This window comes from Channa argus, chromosome 14, assembly GCF_033026475.1.
Source record: "Channa argus isolate prfri chromosome 14, Channa argus male v1.0, whole genome shotgun sequence".
NCBI classification, from domain to species: Eukaryota; Metazoa; Chordata; class Actinopteri; order Anabantiformes; family Channidae; genus Channa; species Channa argus.
The window spans coordinates 18,125,294-18,145,727 of record NC_090210.1 but is presented as its reverse complement, the minus strand read 5'-3'; the positions used below and the strand labels follow the sequence as shown (position 1 = coordinate 18,145,727).

The 20,434-nt window shown below is 39.7% G+C and overlaps 1 protein-coding gene across 21 annotated transcripts in view; it reads left to right on the top strand.

Annotated features, from left to right (window-relative positions):
- LOC137140584 (receptor-type tyrosine-protein phosphatase F) overlaps positions 1–20,434 on the top strand; it is a 154,947-nt gene that overhangs the window by 48,406 nt on the left and 86,107 nt on the right. For all 21 annotated transcript variants that reach the window (XM_067528901.1, XM_067528921.1, XM_067528918.1 and 18 more), the window contains exons 2-4: positions 7,688–7,862; positions 18,604–18,749; positions 19,580–19,721. In XM_067528901.1, the coding sequence (XP_067385002.1) occupies positions 7,763–7,862; positions 18,604–18,749; positions 19,580–19,721 (388 nt within the window). In that variant the 5' untranslated portion in view covers positions 7,688–7,762. The remainder of the gene's footprint in view (positions 1–7,687; positions 7,863–18,603; positions 18,750–19,579; positions 19,722–20,434) is intronic.

Below are 20,434 nucleotides of genomic sequence, written 5' to 3'. Positions count from 1 at the left end.
ATCAGTCGGTGGGACAGAAATGTCAGAAAATAATTAATAATACCCATAGTTTTTCCATAATTTGCATTGGATTTGTCTGCTTGAAATATATTTTGCTCTATCTGACCAACATTCCAAAACCCCCAAATTTGTTTTACTCTGGAAAGAAAACCGTATGGTGTTTTTAACCAGTTTTATTATTAATCATAATTGACTAAACAATTACAAGATTATTTCACCTCTGCTTTAATGAGCCAGCTTTGGAATCTTAATCTTATTCTCAGTCTTAAATCTGCAACCTACAAATACTGTCCATTTTTACTTAATCAGATTTATCGTTTAATCGTTTTACGTCAGTGGCACAGGCTCATGTAGGGAAATCTGACACTGTTACCAATACACACAGTTTCCTGCTTTGCTTATATCATTTAGGACATAATGTAGGCAGTCAGTAAGTCGAGACCTGAAATGTTAGTTGTGTGGTTGGAGTTAAAACTTGATGAATTGCTCTATAGCACGGTCATTGCTTCTAGAGTATATTGTATATGTTTGATGAACAAAATTGGAGCTGAGAGTCCCTGCTTCTGTTGCTCTTTGTCGACTGGCCTCTGCCTATTCCTCACTCATCTCTTTTACATTTTAAATCCTTGGGCCTCCAGAGAGCGATGGGATATATGGTTCCATCTGCTCCAACAGACTGGCTTGTGGCTCAGACAGACAGAAAGAGACAGAGAAGGAGACATAACCAGAGAGAGAGAGAGAGATAGAGAGGAGGAAACAGGGGGATGGAAAGAAATACAGGCTGACAGAAAGACAGAGCAGCTTATTAGAATCTGCCTTTTTTCACTAGTTAGACAAGGACTGAGAGGATAGCTGTCTGGAAGAGAAGGGAGGAAAGGAGTTAGATTACGACCTTGGGGATCCTTTATTTCTGCGTTTGCAGTGGCAACTAACCCATGTTAAATCTTTTAGGATTTAACTGTTTCCGCTAGACCAGCCTTGGGTTTTCTTAGTGTAACACATAGCTTTTTTTGCTTCAAGGTAGGTCTCAGAATAGCATCTGCCTTTTGTCTGCCTTTTTAAATCCCCCAAACACATTTCTCATCAAGGGGTCCTCCTTTCTAAATAGAACATCAGGTACAATGTTTCTGTTTCCCACCACAAATGCTTGATTATATAGGAGAGGCTTTTCCCAGCCCTCCCTGAGTTAGTCTAACCCTTCCTTGTGTCAACACTGGGTTTATTCTTCTGCCCCTTGAACCACAGGTAATTCTTCCCCTGTATTTTCCACATGCACTCTCGTAAAAACATCATTGTAGTCATTCAGCTATAACTGATTACAAACAAGCACCGAACCCACCAGTATATTAGGTGCTTGTAGGCCATAGTTGCACGTCCTCACGTCAGCATGTATTGATTATAAGTTTATAGGAAATTTTGTAGCTGATATAGCAGCTCTTCGAAGTAGATTTCCATTAAAGAAAGTAATGAGATAAAGAGCTGCTTTTAAGATCACAGTTGGACAAGCACAGATCATCCACCCGGTGTCCACCAATGATTTTATTTATTTATTTTTTACTAATAGCCTATCGTAGCACTCTGGCTAATCCATTCATGGTCAATTTGAATTTGTCAGGTATGAATAGGCAAATCCTAAATTCTGTTGAAAGGATGTAAAGGGCATAGCTAATTCTCTGCCAGTGTCACGCTATACATCCGCATATAACCCAACACTAGTACAGACTATTGTGCCAAACAATTACCAGTGTCACTGCTCTGCCACAGAGGACTCGGGCCACAGCTTTTTTCACGTGTCAGCCTATGGAGAGTCTTTGCTAGCCAAAAAGGTTCAGTCCCAAGCTTTTACAGTTACTAATCTGACCTGACACCAAGCTGATTTACAATACCCCCCTACCCTAAGCACAGGCTGGCTTGAATAATTCATTTAGAACAGTGTAGAAACCTGCTGAATAGTATGAAGCCCTCTAAAGCCATCTCTTACCCTCTTTCACAAAGTTAGGTCCATAGTCTTACCTCCGTGAACTGTAGAAAATACGCTTAAACTTGAGGATAAAACAGAGGTTTCTGTTGAAGAGTAAATGTGTTTATACAGCGTGTTTTTAGTTGTTATTGTACTCCATACTTCTCCATGTAGTTCCCCCAATTCTTTTTTCAGCTCTTTCCCATTGGCAAAAACCAACGATAGATCCTTGGATTGAACTGAGCCCGAACAACTGCCTGTGTTTGGCCAGCTATTGATCTATGAGCTCTGTATTTGCCAATCTTTCTGCTCACATGCCTTCACTCTGTTTGTCTTTTACTGGCGGAGACGAGGCTTTCTGCACAGGGGGTGGAATGGGGGGTTGAAGTCCTCTGTGTGGTGTGAGGGGGGGAGTCCATGCCTTCTGTGCTGCCTGCTTAGTCATTTTATCGCGCCATCTGTCCACAAGAAAACTGTCAAGTGGTGACGTCTTAGCTCATCTTTCTTGCTTGACAGTGTGAATTCTCTTTTGATGTATATGTGCATCTGCTGTTGAGAATGTGTCTCCGTTTATGATGCTAATTTAATGTTTGGCCATAGCAGAGAATTATTCTTTGTTAGGGAGCAATTCATTTGTACAACTCCCTAAAATGTAAACATGCACAAATATTACTTCTTTTTTTTTTAAATCTTTATAATAGGGGAAGGCTTTTGGCTCCATGCATTTTTAGAAAACTCTTAAGTAAATACAAAGTTTTCTTATTTTATCATTTTAGCAAGCCACAAAGATGTTTTTTAGACTCAGATTTTACAGCGATGGTTATAATATCAAAGCCCGAAATCATAATATATTGCAAATTAATGTAAAGAGTAGAAACTGAAGAAAAACATAACCTTTGCTATTAAGGTATATTTAAGGACAATGCTCTATATTTGTGAGATTTGTAGCTGTGTAGTTTTCTGAATATTCCACTGTGATATTGAAGCTAAGCTGATAGTCTATTAATGTGGATCCAAAGATTGGTGCTACTACACAGAAAGCTGTTTCATACACTTGACTGGTCCAGGTATACACAGCATTGCTTTTTTTTGATGAATGCCTGTTTTTCATTGAGCCCGCTTTTTGATTTATTGCAGGGCCTTTGCCCAGCACTTTGTAGTACAAGCCATTTTCTCCTTTCTCTGCAGCTCGAGAACGCCAATTATCAGTCTCCAATAAATTCAAATGGAAGTGGCACTCTGGTATGGTCTCTTTTACTCTGTGTAATACATATCAGTGTAATACATATCACCTTTCATTCTCTGATTGATTTGCAGCTGAAAAGAATGGTGCCCCCCCCCAGAGGTGATTGTAAATCCCTACTTCAGTGGCAATTTATGGAGGTGCTTGAGCTTTGTTAAATGTTCACTCAACCAGACTAAATGCCAATCGACATTGTATCATATGGGTGAAGCCAATATCCAGTGTGCTTTGCATTCTCTTGGTAGGCAGGTTAGTGCCTGTTGCAGGAGCATGGTGCATAAAACCTAACCCTCGTGCGTCAAGATTGCATCATCACGATTCTGTGTCATATGTTGTAAAGGTCAGCATACATTTCACATGGCTGTAGTATCATCATTAATTAATGAAGTGTGTGAAACGACTTAAAGGTTTCTTTTAGTCATCCAGAAGGCAGACCCCTTATATAATGGGATTTATTACCTAATCATTACTCTCTACTATGTATTGCTCAACCAAAGGAAGTGCACTTGTCTGTTATTCGTGTTCTTTAGCCTCTCAATCTTCTTTTTGGCAGTAAAGTGTTAACAATTAACTCTGTGGAATCCGCTTGTAAACACAAGTGCTGTAAAACTCGGTAGGTTACAGGACACCACCCTTTGTTAGGTGCAATTCAATGCTATGCCTTGTCGCAGCCCTGTAAAAATGACATGCACCATCAAATCTGTCGCAATAGCAAGGTTTTCTGAGTTGAAGGTAAAATCTAAGATGGTCACTTACACGTTCTTTTTACAATATGGAGCTCACTGGCATGCAGTAAGTCTCTTTGGGTCCTGTGACCCGGGAGGGTGGGGGTGAGCCTTCTGGGGCATGGAAAACTAATCAGGGCCAAAACACTGCTGTCAAAATTCAGCTTGTAACTGTGTTTATGGAGTCGTTGAATTCTGTGCCAATACAAACCTCTCTGGTCTGGGTTTATCACCTCCAGAGACGGCCATGATTAGCGCCCCACACTGCTAGCCATATATCTCAACTGCCTCTCTGTGCTCAGGATGACCCATTAAATGGAGACGGTGAAAAAGAGAACACGAGTAGGAGGGATGGGAAGGATGAAGTGAAGAGATGCTACCAGTGGTTGGTCTAATAGTAGTGTTTGCTCAGGCTGAGCGTTCTCTCACTGCGCAGCTGTCTTTTATTGTCTGTTTGTATACTAGCATTTCTGTATGGGTGGCCACTCCTTTGCCCCACACACAGTGTGGGCAAGGACTTGAATGACAGGCACCTGATGTGGGTGGCAAACAAACAAGAAGTGCGTCTTTTTCATTAAATGTTCTCTTCCCACACGCAAAAGCCCCTTTGTCCTCTGGAGTTTACTCTATAAGATGTTCGCATTCCACTGTTCCCTTTTTAATTACTTTAGTAAACTTAACTTGCTTAACTTGTTTATTGCACTTCCTAACGCATCCTCAGTCAGTCTTTAGTAATCGATTTGGACAAAGTCAGATTATAAAAATTGGCAAACAACAAGACATTGTCAGTCAAAGTTGTTATATATATAGTTCGAATGCCATAATTTTGCTGCTCGCAATTTTAGTAATACATAGAACATTTGCAAATGATGTGACACACTGGTTTATAAAGCATGAGTTTAGTTTATATATTGCAGTTTTGTTTTTGTGTGCTTATTTAGATCATCCACTGGAGTTGTAAAAATAATTAGAGGATACATTTGGGATCTCATTGGGATGATGATTTCAACCATAATTATACAATTCTAACTCTTCCTCTCTTACTCATTTAGAAAAGCCAAGCTTCAGAATTTAATCTTTACCAATATAGGATTCACAGTATTACAAGGGCAGACATCTGCACTTAAATCCTTTTATTCTCTTGTTCTGCCACATAGTGGCAAACAATATATTCCTGTTTGCCTTGTCTTGCTCAGATTTTTGTTCACAGTGCACCATTTCTACATCGATGCCATGTCCTCTTCTCACCAGCACTGCCACCGCAACACAAATGCACATAGTGGCAAGTGTTGTCCCATGGTGCTTGTGTGCAGCTGGGAGGCACCAAGCTGCACTGGGATAAATAAGTAGCTAAATAAATAAAGAATAAACCTCGCTCTAGGAATTTGTCTCATTGAAGATGAAAAGCATCTGCCTCTCTCTGGCATCTGCTGTGAAAGATATCCCTCCACCGCCAAAGGTTTGTAGCACGGCGAGTAGCCAACTCTATCTGCCTCACTCACTTTCTCTACCCACCGACATGAACCAACGCAACGCTGGAATAAATAAAAATGAGTGTCAAAACAAATTTGTCAGCCAACAAACTTGATGTGAGTTACACTCATTTTATTTGGCTAACTTGTGGTATTAACTTGAAAATGGGGCCTCACTGTCTTAAAGTCTAGTTGCAGAGTGGGGGTGTGATCCAGTTCTTTGGCCCACTGAGAAGTGTCTTTTTCTTCTACAGACTTCTACAGCTTAACGCCCCAACAATGGGCTGATTAGATTTTTCTTTACAGTGAAGGTGAGGACACAGAGGGAAAGTTTTCCCCCAAAGCTTTTGAATTATTACAGCTGCACCTGTGTTTTTTTTTCTTAAATATCTACATGCAGGCAAGAGTGTAATGCAGACTGATACAATCACAGCTTGAGCTTTTACTGATGATAGAGAAGCTTTGCTGCACACAGTGTTTGGGAATTCCTCAGATGCAAGGTGTGTTGCATTTGACGTTGGTTTAACAGACATGAGAGCCTAAAGGCACATTCATGTAAGTGACAAACATTGATAAAGAGCTAGTCATCAATGATACCTGTCTGCAACTGCGCCCAGGTGAGGTCCCAGCACACACGACATTCTTTCACATCATATTACTCAGCCATGCGTGTCTTATGCTCTGCCAAGTTACTTGTCATGAGAGGTTAAAGCAGCTCTCAGATGAGGAAAAGGTACAGCCACTCTTGAAATTTACTTTTTGCCTGGATCTGCGCCTAACAGTGTGTTTCACTAAGAAGGTGGTCAGAGAAGAACTGCCCGTTGTGTGTGCTTTTTCACTATTTCTGCATGCACTGAAATAGCCACATGACTTCCGGGCTGCTTAACACCTCCACATGCTTAAGAATGAAACGTTTTTTTCATAAGATACTGGGGGCATTGTGTTCCTGACACTCTTACTTAGCTGAACTGAATCAACTAAAGCTGACTGGCCACCCAGCCAGTCTCATGATATTCCTTATTATGAACGGCTTTCTTTCTCTTTTCACAAATATCAGCGATCAGTATTTCTCATTCACCACTGAACAGACAATCTAAGAAAGTTTTCATTTCAATTCCAATAGCCCTCTTGTAAAAGCTGTGTAAAGAATTATTGTCAGGGAGCCCTTAAAGACAAAAGTGGGCTCACTTTAAAACTTTGCAAACTTTTCTCATTTTAGTTGTGTTTTTTTTTTTTTCTGAAGTCCTCTTGAGATACTGCTTTAATTTCATCAAAAAGAGATATCTATCCTTACCATATTGTGGTCTGCTTTACAGCGTTATGATTACTCATCACAGATGGCCATGGGCAAGAGAGTGGGGATAAGAAATTCAGTTAGCTCAATTTGTGGGGATACACAGTTACTTCGTTTATAATAGCATTAGACTTCGAAACTGCACGCTATAACAAACTTAGGGTCATACAGTATATCTAAATCTTATCAGTTGGCTTAGTCATTTCCTACTCTAAATCTAATTCCTAAAAGGACAAAGAATCAGTGCATGTGGAGTTTAATTTGAGGGACCGCCTTTGTTTTTGTGTCCCCACCTACCACTTAAGGTGATTGAGCATGGCTTTCTGTTTTATAGCGCAGTTAATTAAGGATAATTTTTAGTACACCTGCTGCTGCTTTGTTGACCAACCATGTCCCCCTTGGGGGTGATATATGTTAAATATTTGTGTGTGCATACATGTGGTCATTCTATGAGATCATGGCACTTTGTTAATTTAAACCCATCTGGAAGTTTCAATTTCTTAATGGGAAACATTAAGTGGGAGGTGGTCTTCAGGGAATACTGTTTAGGAGCTCCTCTGGGTTTTTAACTGATCCCCATTGTGAGAGGATGGCTGAGGAGCTTAATCCTCTATCCTGACCTCCCTTCTCTCTTTTTACATTTCTTGCCATCATTTCTCTCTGCAGAACTGTGTCTCCTATTTGTTTCCGTAGCCGTGTCTTGATGTAGTTTGCATGTTACATTCGCTTCACTTGTATTTTCCTTTGCCCTGAGCAGGATTTTGTTGTGGGTACTGGGTGCCTTGATGATCCCGACCAAAGATCCTCGTGTTTCGTGCGGTTGCTTTCTTACAAGTGTACAACATTTCCATCTCCTTTGGTTCTGCTCTGTGACTTGCTTTTGGTATTTCCACTTTACTGTGTTATTATGCTCACTCAAATGTATGCAAATATATGGTGAGTTTGAATACTAATGCTTCTTTACTCTTGTTCTGCATGTGTTCTCTCTCCCAGGTGTTAGTCTTTGATCCTGTCAGAGTGGGACGTGTCTAGCAGGGGACTGAGGAGGGAGCAGTGCCAACTTGGAACATGGTGCCTAATATTCACCTGGCAGTGCCCCTCCTGCCCAGAGGGGTGTTGCTGTTCCTGCTTCTACTCAGCTGCATGAGTTTCTCCTCTCAGGCAGACAGTAAGTAATATCACTCAACGGTACCTTTCCTCACATTATGGCTCATGAGTATTTTGACAGCTCCTTTATTCACATATATAATAGTAAATTGCACACCGTGGGTGGTAAAAAAAAACAAATTATTGAAGAATAATTTCACATGTATTTCCTTATCTAGTTATCAGCTGAACAAATGCAGCCCTTTTGACTTGTTCTCCCTCGAAAGTTGAATCTAATGCACCACATTGCTGCACATAAATTGATTGTGTGGATATTCAAAGAGAACAAGCTTAAATGTTGTGCAGCTAAGGGCTTTGTTTAGAATAGAATATTGATTCTACTTGCATTGCATGTCTTTAGTGAATTACAGCAAACAGAAATAGCAGCTTGTGTAACGCATGTTCCTAAAAATAGAGTGCCTCAGCATCTGCCCTAAAAATAAGTGTACAATGCTCAGTAAGATATTTTCACAGTTGCAATACCTTTGGATCTCAGGGGCAGCCAAGAGGTACTAACAGGGTCAGGGTTAGAATTAATTCAACACATGACCTTACCTATAGTGATGTCATAGGGTCACTGTAATTCAATTATACTCAGCCCCTCCTGTCCCCCCATCCGACCACAACAAACCACCCTGTCCTTTCAGATATGGGTCCAAAAGAATTTGCTTTCTGTACCCTTTTCCTTGTCTCACTCAGTCTCATGCTACCATCTTTATCTCTCGGGGTGCATCTAGAGCTTTGCACAGTATCAGTGTGAACTTGACCTTGTGGAAAAGTTTAGCACTCCTGTCTGTTCTCTTCTTGTCTGGCAAGACTGTCTTTATAATGCGATCAAGCCAAAACAGATCTTGACTAAAGGAGTGCTTAAGGAAGACTTAAAGGGCAACTTCACCAAGTTTCAACTTGCTCCCCATAGCTTTAGTTTAGGGTGTTAATATACAATAATGCTTTTAAACTTCTCTCAGACTTTCCTATATTAAAATATCTCTCATCTTTTGGCTGACAAATGCCTCCAGATGACATAATTTGGAGGAACCTTCCGTTCAGATTATGTCATCTTGTTGCTCACACTATGGAGGTTTTGATCATGGTCAACCTGCTTTTCCAGAGCTCCCCCAGGTGGTATTATCTGAACTCCTAATGATGTAAAACTCCCCCACGTGATGTCATCTGGAGGCATTTTTCAGCCAGAAGAAGAGAAATATTTTAAAATGGGGAATTCAGAAAGAAGATTAACAGCATTATTGTATCTTTAGACCTAAACTAAAGCCATGGGGAGCAAGTAAAAAAATTGGTGAAGCTGCCCTTTAAAGCATATGCCCCTCTATACAAAACGTATCCCCAGATTACGCACATTGACATATATTTGACTTGAGTGCACTGGTGCCCTTTTTCCGGTTCATCCACAACTATTACAATATCTAGTCTCTCATCTTTCCCTGTTGCCTTTAATAAAATAACTTCTGAAGATTAACAGTCACTTCAAATAAAATCACTTAAACTCTGATTTAAATAAGGAAACAAATTTTAAATATGTGTGGTAAATTAATTGACTTTTAACTTTGGGTCTTGGCATAACCTTGTTGACAAAGCAAGGGACATATGCCTTGTCAGTAATTTATTTACTGGTTCTGTACCATATTTATTACCCTGTTATGTTGTGTAGCCCTGCTCTCCTATACTTGCATTTTAATTGGCACCAAAGGGATGAACAAAATTTATTTGATTCTTTATGCTTTTGAGAGAGAGCATTGGGGAAAGAAGTGAAACCTGAAGCATTGAAGGTGCCAAGTTAATATTTAATTGTGCTGAGTTTGTCGGATGCCCAGTGTGGCCTAGAGTTTGGATGGAGCCTGGATTATTAAGATGTGCTGCTGCTGTTTAGAATATATACCTATATCCAAAATGAATGTTGCATATGCTGTCTCCACTTGCCAGATTTACAAGATGAGAGCTAAGTTGCTGGACAAAATGTTATATACACTAACTTTACTTGTGTAATATCTAGTGTTTTTGCTCTTTGCCCCTTTGCCTTTGTGAAAGTGAAATTGCCCTGTTCTTAAATTTCCGCAATCATATCATTTAAGGATAAAAACTCACTGTCACACATTTTAATTAAAAGACCAAAGGTAATCTGCTGTCACAAGCTGGCACAAGTGTTTTATACAATAATACATTCAAACACTGATACATGAAAAAGGAACATGAGAAAAAAAAATGTAAAATCATAATAAAATAAATAACTTCTAGAAGCCTGGCTTTGGTTCAAGGTTAATGTAACTATGCATGGGAAACATCCCAGACCTGCCATTACCCAGACTGTAAAGCAAACAGATATAGAATTATAATAGGACTGTTGGGGGGGCAAAAATAACACCTACCACTAATGGCAGGTTTGTGTGCATTTGGTGTCTGTAATTTGTATGCAACTTAGTTATGTGAAGTTGATAGTTCTGGTTTGGATTTCCTGTATTACAGGGCAGACACCAGACAGATATTATGGGCGGGGTGCCTGGCAAGTTTATTATTACATGGGTTTGGTCTGGTATCTCAGTCTCCCCCTTAAAAAGTTAAGTAAGCAAAGCAGCTACTGGTGTCAAACATGTATGAGCAGTACTGGGCCATCCCCTTAAAAACCAACTATCGAATATTTAATTTACAGCAGATAGTTTGCTGGTTTAGATGGTGGCTTTTCAGAGGTTGCCATACTGTTTAATTGGCATACTACTTACAATGGTTCAATTCATCCCCATTTTTAAACACAAATAAGTACAGGAACTCCTCCACCAGCACTATCCGTGCCATAGCTCTGTGACATCGTTCATCTTATATTGTCACTGCGTAGGCAACACACAATACAGTGTGATTACTCTGAGTGCTGATCGCAGCCGTTGCATCGATCTCAAGGGAGCACAGCCTAATCAGTTAGTTCTTTATATAACCCCCTTGTACACAATAGGCCACTGGCCCGCAAGGTCACCCTCAAAGTCACATATAGCCAGCACTTAAATGTAATGGCTATCTTTTTGTAGTGCTGTCATTGTGAGTTATTTCATTGGCTTTAATAAGCTTTTGATGTATGTGTCTCTTCTTGTGCCTATCATGTTATAATCTTGGGTGGGTTTTCATGTGAGGTGTGGCAATATCACTGAGGGCTCCTCTGTACCCGAGTCTAGTCTTTTTACTCCCAGTGCCTGGAGACTTAAAATAACATTATAATGTCAACATTACTTTTTATATAAAATCAATGTCTCATGCCACAACCATTTAGTATCTCACCAATTAATGGCAGTTTATTACATATGTGGATAACTCTGAGACATTGTGTTTCTTTATTGCCTATTGGTTAGACCACAGTGAAGTTAAATATGCATGGACTTTAGACTTTGGATAGAAAAGCACCAGAACCTACTTATACTTTATGGAACCTATAAGACAAGCTCCATAGACCAATTTGGCAATTTCCAAAGCTGCTACACTGGACTCCTGCAATAGAAGTATGAAAGTGCAAAGTGATTTGAAATGGGTGGCCAGACGGGGGCTAGGTCGCTGGAAATTGGATTGTATGTTTAAGTGCTGATACGGTCACACAGTTCAAAAACTGACAGGGATAGAAATTGATTCTTTTTTAATTAAAAGTAACCATATCCACCTTGGAGAGTCACTTCAGGAGTAATGCTGTTAGCACACAGCTGTGGTCCACACACATTATACAGACGCACACACTGAGAGACTGGCTGAGGTAAAGGGAGAACTGAACAACAGAAATTGTGCTATGTGGAAGCGGTGGCAGAAAGAAACAGGTTAAAATATTTTCAAATAAGAAATGTTGGAGGGACGCAGTATGTAGGTTGGAGAAATTTGATGGGAACCTGTTTTCATAAGACAGTGCAACAATGTCAGAATAGAGGGAAGAAAGGGTCATCGGAGGTTAATGATGTGAGATTAATAGTTTAATTAGGGAGCAGGGCCAGAGGCAGTCATCCAAACCTTCTGCTGTGTCCTGGATTCAGCAATGCCACATGACGAAAAGAACTACCAGTGTCCTTCAACGAAAGGGCAGATAGAAAAAGACATTTTAAATCTATGTTCAGAAGGACTCTTGGATTTCTTGATTACATACGTCAGTTGGAATATTCTCTCTTAATCTTGGGCTATACTTATTGAAATAATCCAGGAATAACATTAATCTACAAGAGTTGATTTGCATTTGTTTTTTGTAGACAGATATTATTTGGGAATAATATTTGGAAATAAGTTTGGAGAAATCTAGCTTTAATACAGTATAAAATGACATAATTTTTAAGTTTTGGAGCATCCTCTGCATTGCATTTAAACGTATGTAACCCGGCCCAAACATTTTGAGTAGGTCACGATAGCATTTCCAGCATGGCCAATCATAAGGAAAGCAAGAAAGGCGTGTTCATGCCTCTAACGGCAGAATTTCTATGTTGTTTCACGTCTTTAAAGTAACATAATTTAATTTACTATTTAATTTCGGATATTGCAGAGTTAAATTACTTAAAACCTCCGGCTGTGTGGGTGAGAAGATGAGGAACAATGGCAGGGGCTCTCTTTGGTCTCTGAGGGAGGGCTAATCTAGGGGAGGCAAATTAATGAGGTTAGTAGGGTCACAAGGGGGTGTGTTGTGATGGATGGTGAGCTAACCCCAAAATGGGATCTCTGAAGAAGCTAGTACCCATCTCAACAGCTGAGCCCCCAAGTCATCCACTCCTGGGATAACTTAACACACTTACCATTTTCCTTACATTGGTTTATTAATGACAGAGTCTGAGCCAAAGTGACCACTGGGTTTCACAGAGCAGCATTTCCAAAATCTCCCATCAGTTGCCTTGATATGTTTTGTATTCCCACAAGACGTACAAAGGCGTCACGCTGTAAACTATTCCATATGCAAGATGCGTTGAAAATGCATATTTGCCTGTTTGTATTTTGTTTTGCCTGTGCGAGAGCCCAGGTTGAAAATGAGTCTGTGTGAGCCATTCAGGCGGTTCTGGGATAGTGCAAAGTGTATAATAAAAAACATTTAGTTCATTGTGATTATTTAGGGGACAATTTACTATGCTACAAAAAATTGACATCATGACAGGCCTACTTTTAATATAATTTGTCTTCATTGTCAAAATAGGCATGTTTTCTCTTATGTAGTTGTAAAAAATAGTTTTCTCCTAATACGGTAAAATAAAGTGGATTGAAAGAGGCACATAGGCTCATAGTTTGTCTTTGAGTAGATCTGGATTAAGCACCAGTTTAAAAACCACAGGTAATATAAAACCTCAGATTCCCAGTTGTGTGATACCAGGAACACTCACATCCTCGTTATAAAACATTGCGAAACCTAGCATTTATCCTTGCATGTTTTTTAAACAGTTGCTTTAAATGCCCACTCTAAGCTTCGGTCACCAAAGCACATGCGTTTTTGTTTTTTTTCCTCAAATGTCATATTGACTGACAGCAAGAGGAGAGAGGGTGGGGGGGATATTGAGATCTTTTCCTCATTCATAATCGGCTTGAGAAGATGAAAGCCATTACATTAATGTTGCTCACACAGGGAAGACTGGAGTGAAGGGTAATTGCACTTAGAGTTCTTATTCTTCTCCACTGTCTTGAATAATTCACAGAAGGCTGGAAGGCCTGATAGAAAGCCCATCTTTGTGGTCCACAGGGAATTGAAAGTTTGATGTTTTTCTTTTTCCTTTTCTCTTCTATAGGTTTGGAAATTTTGTTTTAAGTACAGGATCTTGGTTATGATGAATCACATGGCTTCAATGATTTCTAGATATAGCTTGTAAAGTTCCATCAATCTTCAGCCACTACATTGTTCTCAAAAAAAGTTTCTTTGGTTTCAGTGTGACCAGCCTGTGGAGTGAAAGAAGATTGTGCAGGGGAAAGTGTTCCCATGTAGCAAAACGCATACAAACACGAGGGAGTAATAAGCAAACTCTGCCTATGCAAATCCTTGTTATGGCTTTCAAAACCAGATTTTCCCGTTTTTGTAGCGCAAAAAAAAAAAAAAAAAAAAAGGTTGATGATATATAGGCCAAATTACTACAACCAAAAAACATTCATAATGTGTTTTAGTCACCTTACTCTGTATATCTTGCTAGTTTACAGTGAGTAAACAAGGTGGCATGATTTACATAGCAAGAACAAGTGAAGGAGCTGATGGACCGTGGCTTGCACAGTTGTGTTGATTTATAATGTGGTATATCAATAATCTTGACCTGGAATACATCAGCCAAGGGCAGATGATTATGGGAAATCCTCCTTCATATCATTCAATTCAACAGTCCCCCCTAAATAGATGCCATATACATGTGTCATTTATTCAACAAATAACACAATGCTCCTTGGTGTTCAGCTCCTACACAGTGGTGCAGATAGCAAACATAATGTTTGTTGGTTTAAACAAACAGCCCGAAGTGCAGTTGACTTTATCAGGGTAAATAACTTGCAGGGAGGCAGCTTTATATGGAATTAATTGCAAATAGGTTGCTTGCTAATGGCCTGAAAAGGCCTTAATGGAAGTGTTCCATTAAAACAACCAGTGCTGATGCCATCAGACAAATTTCCACTAAGTGTTGCCTCATGAAAATGATAACTTGCTAATCCATTATTAATACGAATTAATGGTTTTCTCTCAGCTGCATGTGTATCGATCCTTGATACTCTACACTCCAGAGTAGCTCTCATAGGGCACTCTGGCAAGCTTGGGAATACACTAATTGTTAGCCACACAAGTGCCATTTATGTGAGTCCCCCTGCTGTTTCTGCATTATTACAAGCCTCACTCTGAGGCCCCTGACGAAGAAAAATGGAAAATTACATTGTTGCTTTGAAAAGTATCATACTGTAACAATGTCAGAATGGGGGGGGAGAAAGAGAAAATATAGGTATGTACAGTATGTATGTACAAACCACTAGTTTAGTCTATTAAAAGCTCACATCTGTGCTTGTCCTAAAATATGACCCATTTTCATTAGTTTATTTAGGACCATTTTCTTGCACTGTCCTTGACAGTCTTTACTGTTTACTGCACTTTGAAAGATGATGACTTGCCCCCTGAGATCTGTCTACTGAAGAATAAAACACCTGTAGCAACACTGGACTGGACTAGGATCTTTCATCTCTTTAATGACCTCAAACCATACAGACTCTGCTGCAGACATTAAGTTAGCTGACAGAAGCTGTTTAATCCACCCAGCATGGAGTTAGCAGCAGTCTCTGGGCTCCCCTTAGTGCTTTTTTTAAAACAGGGATCTGGGCACTTGTCAATATTTCACACTGTGTGTAAAATTAAAAATTCACATTTCTTGGTGTTTTATTCTTTTTTATCTATTTTATTTTAAATGAAAACACTGCACACAATTCATACATAATACCTACTGCTTAATGTAGAACTTTATCACACTATTAAAATTCTTATAATGTCCTTAAAGGGCTTCCAACAATTTCACAAATAACCCTCTGATTGGCTTAATAATTAGGGTAATGTTGGCATATAAAAACCCCTTATTAGTCACACAAAATAATATAAGAAAATTGAAGAGTTTCACTGTTGTGCACTGTTTTGCTTTTCTGCATTTAATTTATTCCATTCATTAGTTGTAACATGAAAGCCTTTTTGCTCTACTAACAAAAAAGTGTTTATTGTTCTAACCAGTCATGCTGCTGTTTGTGTGCAGCAACGCTGTTTTGCATGTGGATCACTTTTTGATCCTTGTAGTGAATTAATTTGGTAATTAAAACTAGTAATTTGAATGATTGACTTGTAATGCAGACATGTTTATCTGCTTTGATTTTAACCCAGTTTAGGTGTTTTACATGATAGTTGCTGCAATTAGAGCAGTGCCTTGATCTGGTTAGTGTGAATAATTCATATGGTAAATATAAAATATTCAAGAATCAATAACCTTCACCTGGCAATCCTGGCACCTTGTAACCAATACTGGGCCTGACAGTTATGGCAGCACTTTTTACACACTGCCAGTGAGACAAGAGCTTGCATTAAAGCTTTCTGTGTCAAGATAGGAGTTTTGAAAATCATGTATCAAAGCTTAGAAAGAGTGCAGCTCAAAGCTCACAGTCGCTGCCTGAGAGAAGCATTTGCATAGGTAGGCTTATGTGTTTTCCACCTCATCCTTGTCATTGTTTTCATTTGACAGCTGCCTGACAGGAAGGAAAATGGGACACAGGCAGAGAAAAAGGGTCGAGTTTGGATTTTGTCTCTCTAAGAAAAGAACTGACAAACCCAACAGTTCAGTGTCCTCACCCGCCAGTGGTGGCACAGTGATCGGGAAACTCGGCAGTCTCTGTCCAAAAATAAATAATTTTGCCCATTTCTGGAACACTTTTTACCCCATCTGTAAGCCAGGGCTTTAGGGTCACTGCAGCCTTTTTTGTGACAATGTGCTTGGTGAGATCTGGATTACGATTGACAGCTCAGCATTTGCAATAGTTCAGCCTTAAAGTCATAGGTTTATCAAAATTCAGTGGAGGTTTAAGAGGATTAATAGGGGAAAATCACAGCAAGGGCTAGGGTACCCTTTTCCTGCACTTATCCCTAAAAATCCTTATGATTTCTAAGATCCAGTGGTTAAACGATTGTGGCAATACATGAGCTTACATCCTTTAATTTGAAGCATGTGCCGAGAACCGTTTAATGCTTCCTGATCTTCACAAAATGAAAAGCATTCAAAACAACTTAAATGCAACCGCTATGGACAGATGTTAACAGGAGCCATTGGTATTTCGAATGGCGATAATCAGGTCTTGAGGATTCCAAATCACCACCCATGCACGCAAGGAGACCAGGCACACACTTAGGAGCTTATCGGCTTTAAATCAGTAGCACAACTCTCCTGCTGCTGTCTGCATGTGTGCCACGGTCACATTCTGATGCTGTAGAAAAGGATTTCTTACTGGCAGTTTAATGTTGGATAAAAATATCTTTGAAATGTCAGGTGGGTTTAGGTACTACAAAGGGGTTATAGGTCACAGATGGATAGATGGATGTGTTGGATTACAGTACATTACTTAGCACGGATAATTGCCTACTCACACACTACACTGCACTACAGAACACTTCACTGTTACATAAATGCTGTTGATTTGATAGTGTTTTGTTATCTTATCATCATTGGTTGTAAAAGGCCCATACTAGCTTTCATCTGTTTGGTTAAATATGATATTATTTATTAAATGTTATTTGGCAGTAATTTAGTCTGTAAAACCGATTATTCAAAGAATCCATGACAGACAAATGCCTTGCACTCGCCTTGTTATGAAGAGATGGTATAGAATACATTGACTGATGACTTTATTATCTACTGTATCTAGAGATAGTATATGCTTGGAGCTGGATTAAAGTACAGGATTTTATGGATTGTTCTGCTTGGACAGACACTTTAGAAAACTATATTAGTAATTATTTTTCATCTAACCAGTTGCATTTGAATACATATAAGCATCTCATATCAAAGTGTTATGTATGCACACACACCTCATTGCCTGCATGTCTGCACTGTGCCTGTTATTGTGCAATTCTGTATAGGTTGAAGTCAGCTTCTCTGTAGAGGAGTCCTCCAGCAAGGACAGCCAGCAACATGTTTCTCTCTTTCTAACCAAGGGAGGGCAGAGGGTGATGATATAACAGGTGGACCTGGAGAATGTGTTCATCAAAAGTTTTAGCCAAATCAAAAACTGCTACAATCTTATGCTAAGCACAGACCTTCCCCCCTCAACCTTCTCCCACTAGTATTGTATTAGACCACATAAAAAAGAAAATAATGGTGGCAGCCTTTGCTGGCTTTTCCCCAGTGTGTGCTCAGTGAGGCAAGGCTAGCGTCTCGTGTGTGTGTGCAGCATAATGATTCATCCATTGTACGTGTGTCCACAGGACAGTTTGCTCGTCATCACTGCAGTTTAGGTGTTCCCCACCTTGGTCCTTAATGACTCGGTTTGAAACACTAGCTGACTGAACGAGTACTAAGGACAATGTGTTGTGTTGTTAAAGCCAGACTTATGTTATGCCCATCCTAGGCTGAAAATAAAGCATACAGCATTGCTGCCACAGCACAGAGCTAAGGTGTGCTCATTGTAGCACCATGTCAACTTAGATGGGCTGTCGCTAAAATACACACCTCATTGTCCTACACACAATGATGTTGGGCGTGGAGCTTGGTAAGAACACCCTAAAGGCAAACGGGAGAACAACAGTTTGAGGTGATCTCCAAGGTAGTCAGCCGTGTTGTTGTAAACACATACTATCTAGGAAGTCACAAAGAGGCTACGGAATCAAAACATAGCAACTGCCTTGCTTGGATTTGGGCCACATAAGCCAAATGTTACTGTTTAAATAGTAGATTAACTGCCCAAAGTGTATAATTTACTTATTTTCTCTGAGCAAACCCTCTTGTTAAGTAGATATTGCCATCCCTTCAGTGTCTTTGGATGACAAAAACTCAGTTTTAAATGTTGTGTAAAACAAAGGTGAGAAATTCAACATGACACAATGACGTGTAGGCACACAAAGCCTGTGTTGGTTTTTACTTATTATTCCTTTGTGTGGAGAAAGAGATACCCACAGAAGGAAAAAAAAAACATTCCCATGTAATCAGGCACTACTAACACCTTCACCTTTCCCTTCTCACTTCTGCTTTCCTTTTCCCTGACTTCTTTCCCACCCTGTTTTTATCACTCTCCATTTCCCTCTGCCTCCTTTCCCCTATCCTCCCCAGGCTTGCCCAGTTTTGTCAAATCCCCAGAGGACCAGACGGGCATCTCAGGTGGAGTTGCGTCATTTGTGTGTCAGGCCACTGGGGAGCCCAAACCCAGAATCACCTGGATGAAGAAAGGCAAGAAAGTCAGCTCCCAGCGCTTTGAGGTGAGCACTCATGCGTGACTTTCAGATCTCTGAACACTCCCATGTACAAACATGTACACACATGAGCACAAGGAAGCACAACAACACAACACACGTGACAAAACATTGCAGGCATTGGCTTTGGACTGCTTCTGTAGCATCTCCTATTAAGAAACATCGATACATGTGTGCACCTTCGCAGCATTTGCACAAAGCATACGCTCACACAGCACATACAATCAAGTGCACTGTTGTTGAGCATCACACTAACTCTTCTATTTTTCAAGCAACACCAGGCAGGCTTCCCTTTTCTTTAATCTCCTTCCATCTTGATTTATAGAGTCCGCTTCATCTCTTTTGGTCTTTTCACACCTTCACCCTTCCCCTTCAGTTCCTCAGCTCCACCATCTCTGGTCATACGTCCCTTGATGTATTACTTGATGTGTTTGCCCTCCCTCTTTTGAACTCCTATGAACAGAAAGAACGCCTTAGGTGGGAACTCACACTGTTTCTGACCAGTGTCTTTTTTTGTATGTGTACGTAGAGGTGGTAGCTTGTTTTTTTTGCGCACCAGTTGCAGAGTTTGGATGCACAGTAATGTCATATTGCCATTTAGTCTAAATGTCATAATTGCGAGTATATATTTTTTTGCATTTGCCAACCATTAATAATGATTGACAAAAGAGTGACAAGGCATTTTTCTAAGATCAGAACTAAAAAAAAAATCAAGAGAACAGTAAATCTGCAAGTAGACTGGGATGTTATTTATATTTTGCAGTAAAGTTATAGCCTTGGAAAAGAAAAAGTGACCCTTAAAAAATATTTCTGCCCCTTTGCTTTCGCAATCCTAGGTGATTGAGTTTGATGATGGCTCAGGCTCTGTTCTGCGAATCCAGCCCCTGCGCACACACAGAGATGAAGCCATTTATGAGTGCACAGCCACCAACAGTGCTGGTGAGATCAACACCAGTGCCAAGCTTACAGTGCTTGAAGGTAAGACAAGTTTTTTATTTTTTTTTTTTTTGGCTCTGTCTATTTCTCTCTCAATGTAGCTTTTATTCAGAATATTTTCCTAAAATCCGGTTCCTTTCCCGCTGCTGCTGATTTCTTTGAAATTGCAATTACAATATTTCCAAAAGGCAAAAATGTGTGTTTTCCATAATAGTTGAAACATACAAATTTGCGAATTCTGAGGATACATGACATACCAGCGACATGGTGGAGCAGATGTATCTTTATTTGAAGGAATTGCAAATATTATATATATTTAAATAGGAGAGTATTCAGAACAGATATGTTTCAAATGTATGTCCTGGAGTCTGGTCATATTTTAAGAAACTTAACTACACATTTATTGGCTCTAATGCATTTTTTGTTACTTAAATTCAATAATTCCATGACTTTCTAGAGAACTTTGCTCCACAAGAAAATGCTCCACATTGACAAACGATTTTTAGAGTGTTTTCTACACACAGGGATACCCTCTATGCCCGCAGGCTTGTTTGACCTCAATGAACCTCCATCCTCTTCTATCCATAAAGTTTATGTGTGTTGACAGAGCTATTGCACCTCTCCCTGCCTATCCTTCCATATCAGTGAGCTGTGAGGGTGAATTTCTTCTTTAATTGATTGTAATTTTTTGATGAGGGTGCTAGTCACAGCAGGAGTTGATTTCATTAGATGATAGATGACAAAAGCTTCAGAGC